This window comes from Pyrgilauda ruficollis, unplaced genomic scaffold (assembly GCF_017590135.1).
Source record: "Pyrgilauda ruficollis isolate IOZ18807 unplaced genomic scaffold, ASM1759013v1 scaffold20, whole genome shotgun sequence".
In the NCBI taxonomy this organism is placed as follows: domain Eukaryota; kingdom Metazoa; phylum Chordata; class Aves; order Passeriformes; family Passeridae; genus Pyrgilauda; species Pyrgilauda ruficollis.
Genome location: NW_024519207.1, coordinates 2195946 through 2206645, shown reverse-complemented (window position 1 = coordinate 2206645; position 10700 = coordinate 2195946). Strand labels below are relative to the sequence as shown.

At 45.1% G+C, this 10700-nt stretch overlaps 1 protein-coding gene across 1 annotated transcript in view; it reads left to right on the top strand.

Annotated features, from left to right (window-relative positions):
* Nucleotides 1-484: 484 nt before the first annotated feature.
* WDFY2 (WD repeat and FYVE domain containing 2) overlaps nt 485-10700 on the top strand; it is a 58976-nt gene continuing 48760 nt past the window's right edge. The window contains exon 1 of the mRNA XM_041466975.1: nt 485-693. Within this exon, the coding sequence (XP_041322909.1) occupies nt 557-693 (137 nt within the window). The 5' untranslated portion in view covers nt 485-556. The remainder of the gene's footprint in view (nt 694-10700) is intronic.

Genomic DNA, 10700 nt, shown 5'->3' with positions numbered 1-10700 from the left:
TAAGATAGGAAAATGTAAACAGAGAGGGATGCAGCTACTTTTGCGCAACATTCTGTTTAATCTTGACTCGCGTTGGGTTTTTTTTTTTTCGCCCGGCGGCCACAGCAGTGTGGGATGGACCTCACGGAGCCGTACTGTGCGGACAGTCCATAGCCGGGCACGGGACAGAGAGGGACACGCTCCCCGCAGCCCTGGGGCGAGTCCGCGGCACTGGGAGGGCAGCCCTGGCAGGAGAGGTGCGCTCACACCTCCGCCGGACCGCAGCTTTCCCTTCGCCAAGGCGCCGCTCCACAGCCCCGCTCTGCGAGATGGCGGCGGGCGGCCGCCATTTCCCGCCCCTCCGCGCACCGCGCCCCGCCCGGCGCGGCCCGGCCCGGCCCGGCCCTGCCCGCTCGGGGGCGGTGCCGCGGCCGCCGCCGCGCTGTCCCTGCTTCCCAGGGAGCGCCCGGCTCCGGCAAGTCCCTCCTCCGCCTCGGCAGTGCGGGCCGCCTCCCTGCCTCCCTCCCTCCCCCGGCCGTAGCCTCCTCCGGTGGCAGCGGCGGTGCCCGCCGGCCCCATGGCGGCGGAGCCCCAGCCCAAGGCGCTGACTCGCAAGCCCCTCCTGCTCAACAAAGTGGAGGGCTCGCAGGAGGTGGTGAACATGGCAGCGATAGTGCCCAAGGAGGACGGGGTCATCAGCGTCTCCGAAGACAGGTACCGGGAGCGGGTGTTCGGCGGGGCCGCGGCGGCGGTCTGTCAGCTCCCGCCACTGCTGCCGGTGATGGTGGCAGTGCTGGGCCCGCGGCGCGGGCTCCTGGCTGGTGGTCCCCCATCACCGGCGGGAGGTGGTGGAGGCAGACCGCCAGCATCCCTGTGCGACTGTAGTCTCCACTACTCGGAGCCCGGGCAAGCGTCAAGGTGGCGGTGGTCCAGCATGGGGACATTGCTTTAAGCAGACACATCACATCCCGGAGGGGAAGGAGCCTGGAGCAGGGGTCTCCAGGATAGTGTCGCGCTCCTCCTCCGCCGCTGTGTGGGTCAGGACAGTGACCGGGCTGGGGCGCCGCTGAAACTTGCAGGACTTGAGTGACTTTTCTAAGCGTGGGAAAAATGGGATGTGAGATCCCCTTCATCACGAGGATTGCCGGAGAGTCTGTGAAGATCTTTGACCTTGCCTAAAGATTGTGGTAGCATTGGCTGAAACAGTAGTTTTGGTTCCCGTTTCCCCTCTCCAAACATTTCTGGGTAATTATTTAAAAATACCATATTGGTGATAAGATCTTGGAGTTAAATCCCGTGTTGAAAAGCTGCCAAGGAGGAGAATGCTTTCAGGCCCTTTAGCAGGGCTTCGAAGGGACTGAGGCTGCCCAGGGGCTCAAACTTGATTCAGCCCTGCAGCTGGACCTTCCAAATTCTAACTTGAAAACCTTTTATTTCAAAATAAGTGCTTATTTTTCTTGCAGTGCCCGTAAATAGTTATGTTAGGCAGGGTTTCTTTGCAGCTCAGGTGTAGTGTGTAACCTGTGTCCTAAGATTGAAAGACACATGTTGTTGACCAGCCTGTCAGTATGTTTTGGTACTCACAGGTATTTGGATGGACTGTTTCTCATGGATGCCTGTTCTGTTGACTGTCTGCTTTTATGTCTCTGCAGGCTTTCTGAAAAACGGACAGTATTTTCTTTCATCTTTGTCCCCACTGTGACTTAGTTTTCAGCTGTCAAATATGTGCAAATTTAAGACCATTTAAGTTCACCTTAAGCTGAGGTCTCCAAGTGAACTCTCATTCATCTGCTAGCAAGAGGAGCTGGGTACTTAAAACGAGTATAATGTCAAGGGAACTTTAAGTAGAGTTTTACATTGTTATGTGCTCACAATTTTATTGTCCTCACATTTCTATGTATTTAAAATGATGCTGAATATAGCTTGAGCTTGTTTTCATTCATTGTAGCTTGTTAGGCTTACTTAGCCGATTCTTTTTACCTGTAAGAAGGTATTCCTGAAATTTATTTCCTCTCATATATTCTTGAAATTTATTTCCTCTCTCTCAATCTCCATATCTTCCCTCACCTTAGCAAAAATACGTAGCTGTAGTTGTTGATGACAGGTTGATGCTCCATGTTGATATTTCTGTGTAGGGAACGGGATTGATGAGACATCATTATTTTCACTAGTAACTGAGATGTCAGCCTCAAGAAACAAGCAGCGAAGAAGAAGCCAGGAGTTTCACACTAGGAAACTCCAGAGGTTCTCAGGCTATTTCTGTTTAAAGGAATTAACCAGGTTAAGTGTGCCTGCTTCTGGGACTTGTTTGCAGTGTCCTTGACATGCTACAAGCTATGATCCTGCCTTTTATTTATTCAGACATGAAGATGTCGGTTGATGGGTCTTTCATTTTCTGCTTGCATTAGCATTTTTATTGTAATTAAAAGATTAAGAGTGTGAAACTGACTTGGAAGGAATAGCAAGTTAGGAGTCTAACTTGCAGGTTTTAGGCTGCCTGGGGTGAAAGCATAATTTGTCAGACTTTCAATACTCGTGTATTATGATTAGGCTTGTGCAGATCCTTATGGCACCTTTTCCTGTTTGGACCTGCCTTCTCCTGTCAGTGTTGACGTGGTTGTTTAATGGCCATGGAATGTGGAGGGCTTTTAGAGCTTCCTGGAAACTGTTAAGGATCGTTATGGAGATGTTATCTGTCCCTTTACCTGTTAACCAAATAAGTGAGTTTTGTCTGCATTTCCCTAACAGTGATATGCACTGCTCATATGAGGAAAATGTTCTGAAACCTCTGCAGAGAACTTCAGCTGGAATGACTTGCCATCGCCAGTAATTGCTTCAGTATGGGACATGTTCTGTACGTGAAGGAGGAATAGTTTTGCTGGTGAATGGCTGAACACATGATTATTGAAGCTGCTGGTAGTCTTTGCATATGCAGCAGCTAGGTGCCACTTTAAAGGTTTTTCACTTTAAAGGTTTTCTTTGCTGCATGATGTGGCTCTATACACCTCAACCTTTAAAAGCAGGAGCTAGCTTGGTCTCTGGTCCCAGTTTTGTATGGCACTAGTGGTGTTATCTGGTTTGAAGACACAAAAGTGATTTTAGCTACAGCTTGCAGACATAGTTATGGATTATATAGCCCTGCATGTTTGTAGCTCATACATGCATATATTTTAAGAAATAAAATTAAAACTATTTAATAATAGGGAGTGTGGTTATTCCTCATAAAGAAAGACAAAGGTTGGGGGGGGAAGAAGGAATTGGGGAGAAGGGGGGGAGGCAAAGTGGGTTCACATATTTAACTAGGTTCCCAAAACTTTGTATACCCAGCAGGGTTGGAGTTCCTTTTTAGTATGTGTCATTTGTACACGTGATGCACATGGATTTTCTCTTCTTAATCCCGGTCACTTGTGATAATTGAGTGATGTTCATTGTGTCCTAATCTTCTAATTTTTTCTAATTCTATATCTGGGCAAAATAGACTGAGCCTGTATCTACAGTAGAGCTGGTATGCACTGGAGGGGTAAGGTGTTTTGTGCTTTTCTTCTAAGAAGAAGGATGCACCTGTCTAGACAGGTGAGAGTTAAAATAGTGGCAAAATTTGATATCCAGAAATGTATAAATCTATTGCAGGATGACTCTGAGAAATTACTAGCTTTCATCCATGCTCTTTCCCTGCCAGCAAACTCATGGAATCAACAGACATATATAGCCAAACATGTAGAGTCATGAGTGATCCGTAGCAGTGTATGCTCGTGTGAAGTTAGAGTGGGTTTTCCTAATGTGCACAGCTGATCCTGAGCTGTCATCAGCTTCCTCAGTATTAAAAGCATGCACTGCCGTTTCAAAATTGTGAAGCATCCTTGTCTTTTGTTGCGCTCAGAGGGAGACGTGGGTGTTGGGCATGTCTGAAAAGTAGGTCACTGGCATGTCAAGTTCAGACATATCTAACTCCATGCTCCAGAGAAGATTTAGTGTCATTAATCTTACCTGAGCATGGGATACGGTGGGACAAGTGCACTGACTCACCCAGCTTTCAGTGGCAGCAGTTCTGTTCGGTGCTGGCACACTCGTGTGTTTCTCAAGAGCCTGAAGAGCCTGCCAGTGCTGTGGGTGCCAGTTCAGCTGGGCCTCCGATGTGCTGATCGTGTGTCACCCATGTGCTGATCGTGTGTCACCGTGCCAGACTGGCAGGGGGGGTGTGGTAGACCTGCACTTTACCAGTAGCCCTCTTTTTACCCCTAGCTGGATTCTAAGTGAGGAGAACTTTTACAGAGGCTGGTGTAAACAGCTTTCCTGGTAATTATGAACTCTGGTCTGTGCCCTCTTGTGGGTGGGAGTTCTGTGCTCACTTCCATGCCACAGACCTTCTAAATGTACGTGTTGCAGTCAAGAACTGTTCTCCTTGAACTATTCATAAGAAGTAAAAGTTTTCACAGTCAACTGAAAATTGTCAAAATCCTTTTATTTTAAAAAATGGGCATTCTAGTCTCTTGGTGGCAAGATACAGGAAAAAAAAATTATCCCTTTATCCCATAGCTTTTTTGTTTTGTTTTGTTTGTTTTTGGTGGTTTGTTTTGTTTTGTTTTAAGGTTTTAAGGGAGTAGAGACCGTTGTCTTCTCCATTACCTTGTATTATCTTAAGTTCTTTTTGAACTCAGTAGTCTCAGCTTCTTCATATGGATCACTGTATAAACAGTGAGCCCCGACTGCTTATCTTATTAGTTTCTTCATCTCACATAGAGAAAACTGTGCAGAGCTTGTATTCCTGGGTTTGGTTTACAGTGTGAGGGTTTTAAATACAGATGTGCACTTCAGCTGTTGTCCAAGGCTTGTGTTCTGAGTGTGCTAATGAGCAGGTTTTTTAGGGAGCACAACAACTTAATGCCCATCTTGTGTAAATGAAAATCTCTTTGCTAAATTAACAGTGGACTGGGAATGGGAATATGCATATGTGACAAGAAATGTGGGAGTTGTCTTTGCTTTGTGTTGACATGACTTCTACCATGGAGAACTGTGATCTTTCTGCCATCAAGTATATCAGAAGCAATCTTTTTCTCCTTGTGGTTTTCCTGTCCAGATCCAGAATATTTAGCATTCAGTGTCATAATTCATGCCTGTGAACAAGCTCTAATGGAAAGGTGGGATGTATACACAGTGCTGTATTCAAGCAGGGTGCAAGGAACTGCAGACCCTTGGTAAACTGAGTTTCCTTTCTCCTCTGGTGGAGTGGTAGAAAGTGATTGCTTTGCCCAACAGTGTTGGTTGCTGTACAGATCTGTAATTCTTACCTAAGCACAGGGTTACATCACTGATGTCTGCTCTGCCTTGTGAGTGGCTGTTGGTTCACAGCAGAAGTGTAGGTGCTGTGAGAACTGATTTTGATGCTGTCTGTGTATGTTTTTTAGTCGAAGCCTGTAGGTTTCACACCCAGGTGATTGCAGTATGAGCAGTAGTTCAAGCAGGGCAGAAGGTGTGGATGCTCTTTGCAAGTGTAAAAGGACTTGTTCCTGCCTGGAGGTTCTTTAAAATTTTGATAAAAACGTTAGTCACCAATAAAATTGTTGATAGGAATTGAAGAGACCTAATGCTGTAGATGGAATTTGCTCTTTTATTTTGTGTGTGTTTTTAAACTGAATTTTTTGGATATGTTGTAATTTGATGAGTGTGTGTTTGGAATAAAGGTCAGGGTGGAGGTTAGTGCTGGGTGTTTGCGAGGAAGAAGCGGATGCTGGCAAGAGGCTTAAGAGAGAAGATAGGAGGTCCAAAAGCGCTTGGAAACAGACATTGTTGCAGATGTTGAAAAGTACTTGTTCCGGATTTGACTAACATGTATCCTGTTGAGATGCCAAAATCTGAGACTAGCACACAAAATGTCTTGCTGAGTCCTTGCTGGGGGTGATAAACTCCACTTATTAACCTGTGGGAGACCTTGCAATGTTGCGCTTTTTTATCTCTCTGTGCTACTTTCTGCCACCACCTCTTGAAGTTTATCCAAGCTTGTGGATCCCTTGCCTTAAGATGCTCTCCTCCTGCGTGTCAGTTTAAGATTTAAAGCACAAGCATTTAGTATCATCTCTCTGATCTGAGCTGTCCTGAAACTACTAGCTCATGTAGGTCAATGCAGAGATTGATGAAACTCCTTCAGTTGCATCGCCTGTCGTACTGAGCTAAGGGGCCTGTGTTACAAAGTTCATGTCTTAATTGCAGGACAACAGCTGCAAAAATGTGCTCTGATGTGACTTGGACCACAGCTTGTACAGACCCAGCTTCAGCAGAACAGTTGGGCAGCGTAATAGAGTGGAACCTTAGGTGCTTGAGCCTTTCGAGTTAGAGGTGCAATGACTTTTACTCCCCTCTCTTAGAGATTATTCCTTCCATAAAAGATGTGGGTGAATCTTACAAGCTTTATTTGGAATAAGAAGAGCTACTTAATACACCTTTTTTCCTCCTTGTAGCCTCTTTTTCTGCCTGTTGCTGCGCAGTGTTCTTGAGTGTCAGCAAATTTTGGGATGATGCATCTGCTTCCCATATTAACTAGTTCTCATTTTTCTGCTTGTCTTCCCTGACCCCATCTTAATTTCCCTGGCATCTGTTTACACAGAGACTGGATCTCTCATCAGTGTCTCACGTCTTTCAGGCTTGGTGACCTTCCCCTGCAGTCTCTCCAGTTCTGCAGCTGAACAGTTCTTCTTGCCAAGAGGGGACTGCACAATGCCACTTCTGTGTGTGGCCTGTGGACCCTGAAAGAAAAACAAATGCCAGTTATGGAGTCCTTGCAGTCCAGAGATGGCACATAACTAAATATGCACTGTTGCAGGAAACTTGTTGGTTTTTCTCCTTAAGATAAACATGTCTAGAGGAGGCGGTTGAAGCTGCAACACAAAATGGCTGCTATACCTTAAACTAAAGGAATTGCAACAGTTTTGAAGCTACTGAGCTATTTAAGTAAGGCTGACCTTTCTTTGTGGGTCACTTAGCAGACTGAAGGTCTCAAATAGCATGTGACCATTGTAGCACAATAGAAATATGTCAGTAGCTTGTTTGAGCTACTTTATACTGTTTTGTTTACTGAGACAGACTTTTTTCTTTCCCTCTCTCCAGCTGTGCTGGTGCCTGCGTGGTATCTGCCAACACTGATCTGTGCATAATTTCCCAGCAAGATCTTTTAGCTGTGTGATACTGCATGGAAGAGAATTGCTCAAAAGTGGCACAAGTTTTGTAAAACGGTGTTTGTAACAACCCTGAGAGTCAGGAAATAGTTAGCAGCTCAGAGATCAAATGGAAAGGAGAGAGTAGGAGGGCATAATGCAGGTATACTGCTTTGGTGTTTCTGTGGTCAGGAGCTCTAAAAGCTTCTTAAATGATGAGCAATGCCCTAAGGGGAGCAACTGGCTTTTGTACAAGTGTCTTCTGTGCATCACTGTGTTCTGTGCACTGTAACCTCTCAGACATTGAAGGATTATTTACCTAAAAACACTGCTTTGCTCTTTGTGCTTCATTACACTCTGTCCAAATATGAGTGGGTTTGTATAAAACTTCCAGTAACTGCATGTATTTTCCCAGAGATTTGATAAGAATTGCAGCAGTCCATAATGCAATCTGTTGCAAGACCAGAAGCAAGAAAAAACAGACCTGTTTCCCTTCTGCATACAGTGTGAGGAGTGATGGATGCAGCCTTGCACTGCTGGATGTGGCAGGGTGGGACGGGGCACCATGGGAGGGAATAGGAGCAGCAGCCATGGAGTATTGAGGATGCATAGCAGGGTGCATCCTGTTCAGCAGAGCCTTGTCCTATATGGGGCAGTTTAGGAAAGAGAAAATGAAGCTTCCTTCTTTATACTTTTGTGAGGTAAAGAAATTATGTGAATGGGAAGACTGTAAAACAAACATCCACACAGGAACTGAAGGTACCCTTGCAAGCAGTTTGGGTGGGTGGCTGGAGCAAGCCTGGAGAAGGAAAAGGACAGTTTTGTGAGAAAGAAATAGGAGAAGGCAAGTTTACCAGACAACCCTCCAGACAGGGACCGTCACATAATCACAAAGCCATATGCATCTCTTGGGGTTCTTCATATGTCACAATCTGCATGTCTGATGGCTTGAAACTGTGTGTAAATAATGGCCAAAATTGATTTTGGCCCATCAGAAAACAAATAATAAATTTTACAAATTATACTGTGCCCAAATTTGAGGGACAAAATACTGCCTTCATCCTCATGAGAGAGAACAGTTGTGGAGGCTGGGTTAAAAAATGTGGTGTTTCAATTTTTCTCTTAGTCAGGCTGCAGGAAATAGTGTTGTGTAACTAACCTTGGCCAGACTTTGAACATATGGGCTTTGCTTTTCACATCATGTGTATTCACCACTTAAATTAAGTTTTTCAGAGAACTCTTAAGGTTTGGAGCGCTGAATCGAAGGCGATGCCAAAGCGCAGTTCTGGGTAGAAAGCACTGCTGTTCTGCTGCCAAGTTTACTGCAAAGTTTTGTCTAATGTTGTCTTTTATTCTCCAGTCCTTTACCATTCCCTCCTACTGTGAGGTGAAAGATCAATATACTTAGCAGTTTTTTGTAATAACAGTAGTGATCGATCAGCCCCAGAAGGCAATGCTTTTGACCTTTAAAGGAATGTAATCATGGTTTCCTTAGGAGTGGAGTCCTGTGGAGAGAATCTGAGAAAAGGCTGTCCTAATGTGAAGTGGCCTATTTTGCCATCAGGTTGAGGATTCAGGTGATAGAACAAGTACAGTGCTTTGTCTTAAAGGGATATGGAGAAAAGATCCTTGCCCATGTTGAGAACATGAGAGATAATGAGATTTTGCACCTCTAGCAGTGAGTGAAAATGTGGTAAATTTACCTTTGGCTTCAAATTCACTTATAATAGCAAATAAAGCTTTCATTGTATTCTTAAGCAGGAGGTGCATCTGCTTTGTGGAACACTTTGGGGCCTTAAAGTTTGCACTCATTTTGCTTATGTGCCAAATTATCCTTACTTCATCATTTTCTTCTGGATCCTAAGTGTTATTAATCAGTATCTTCTCATTCCCATACCGCATTCCTTTTTCCCATCTGATACAGAGAAAAACTCAGCCTCTCCTCTCAGCTCGGTGTTTTGCTAGAGCAAATATGGGCTGTGGAGTCATCCAATGAATGGTTCAAATTGACATTTAAAAGGCTTCATGTTTTGCAGCATCATGTGCATTGAGTTGTATAGAATAAAAGTAGGATTTCCAAGGAGATGCTTTCAGCTTTATGGCAGGTGGCATGTGGTCCAGCCTAGATTTTGCTGCATGCAGGGTTGGCTAAAGACAGCTGCAGCATTTTGATGGCAGTGGTGGTCCTCTACACGTCTTGTCTAGGTTTAGGAATCATGCCTTGGCTTCACTCACTCTTTCAGCAGCTCCACCAACAATAAGCAGTTGTCAAAGGATGATTGCCCTTCTGCAGTTACTGGAAGTGCAGCAGGAAAGGTCATGCCTGTGCTGTTCTCCAGCATCAGGCATGATGCCCTTGTGCCTGTTCTTGTCGTGTTGGTCCCATTGCTTCAGACTCCTGTGGCATTTGATCAGCCCTCAGCAAAGCTCCTGCTTTCTCCTGGCCAGGAGCTTAATGGCAGGTGAATGGGTCTTTACTGAATAGTCCTGTGTTTGTCTGCTAGAGATAAATGTTCTCTATGATTTTAATCTGCCATGGGAACAATTTACTTTAGCATAGGCAGAAAGCAATACTGATAAAAACTAGAGATCTAAGTAGGGCAGTGTGGTAGTACTAACATGGGGAAAAAAGGAGTAATTGTGCTGAGGGCAGAGGGTGAAGAGGTAATGTATCTGTCAAATCAAAATTGACACCTTTGACTTTATTGGCCCCGATATAATTTAATTACTGAAATTAACAAGTTAATACTTTTTGTAGCAGTCAAGTGACATATTTTATTCTGCTCCGTTGAGACCTATGTCCCATTCTGTCAGAACAACAGCAATTCAGCCCAAAAAGAGTATTTGGGGTCTACCAAAGCCTTGCCTGAGCTGTCATGTGTGCTGCCTTAGCAGCTGAGACTTTTAGTGCTGTCTGATATTACCTCATCTTTTCTAAGTTCTGTTACATCTGAAGTTTTTGAGACTGCATGAGCTGGCATTGGCAGCTAAGGATGGACCTATGCTGGATTCCCTCAGGCAGGAGCAAGCAGGGAAAGCAGCTCATGTAAGAGTATCAGCTGCAGTGGGTGGCAGACCACTACACTTGGCATTGCGTGTTGCGTACAAGGGTTGGTTACACAATGTATAGGCACTAATCCATTTCCAAAGAAGAATTCAGTCTCTTCGCTTCAGGAAATAAATCAGACTTCATAAACTGATGTCTTCTTGCTAACTTCTGCAAGTGCCAGTAAATGAGTGGGAATAAATTAATCCGTCATCGTGCTTTGAAAATATCAACTGATAAATGGTCCTGCCAGGTTTCCAGCAGGGATAGACCCATACAAACACTGAACTTGCAGCTTCAAACTCTGATCCCTGTTGTTGCCAGGTTTATTTGTAGCCAAAAGGCCAAAGCACATAAAATTTCAGTGAGCTTGCTGTGGTGCTTGGAGCACCATGGCAGTCTGAGCTGTGAAGCACCAGCAGGTGAGGAGCCATGTTGGGATGGGCTGTTGCAGAGATCTTCTCCCAGCTGTTCTGCAGGCAGGATTTCTACAGGCTGCCTAGCTGCAAGCTTTGCTCTGGGGGAAT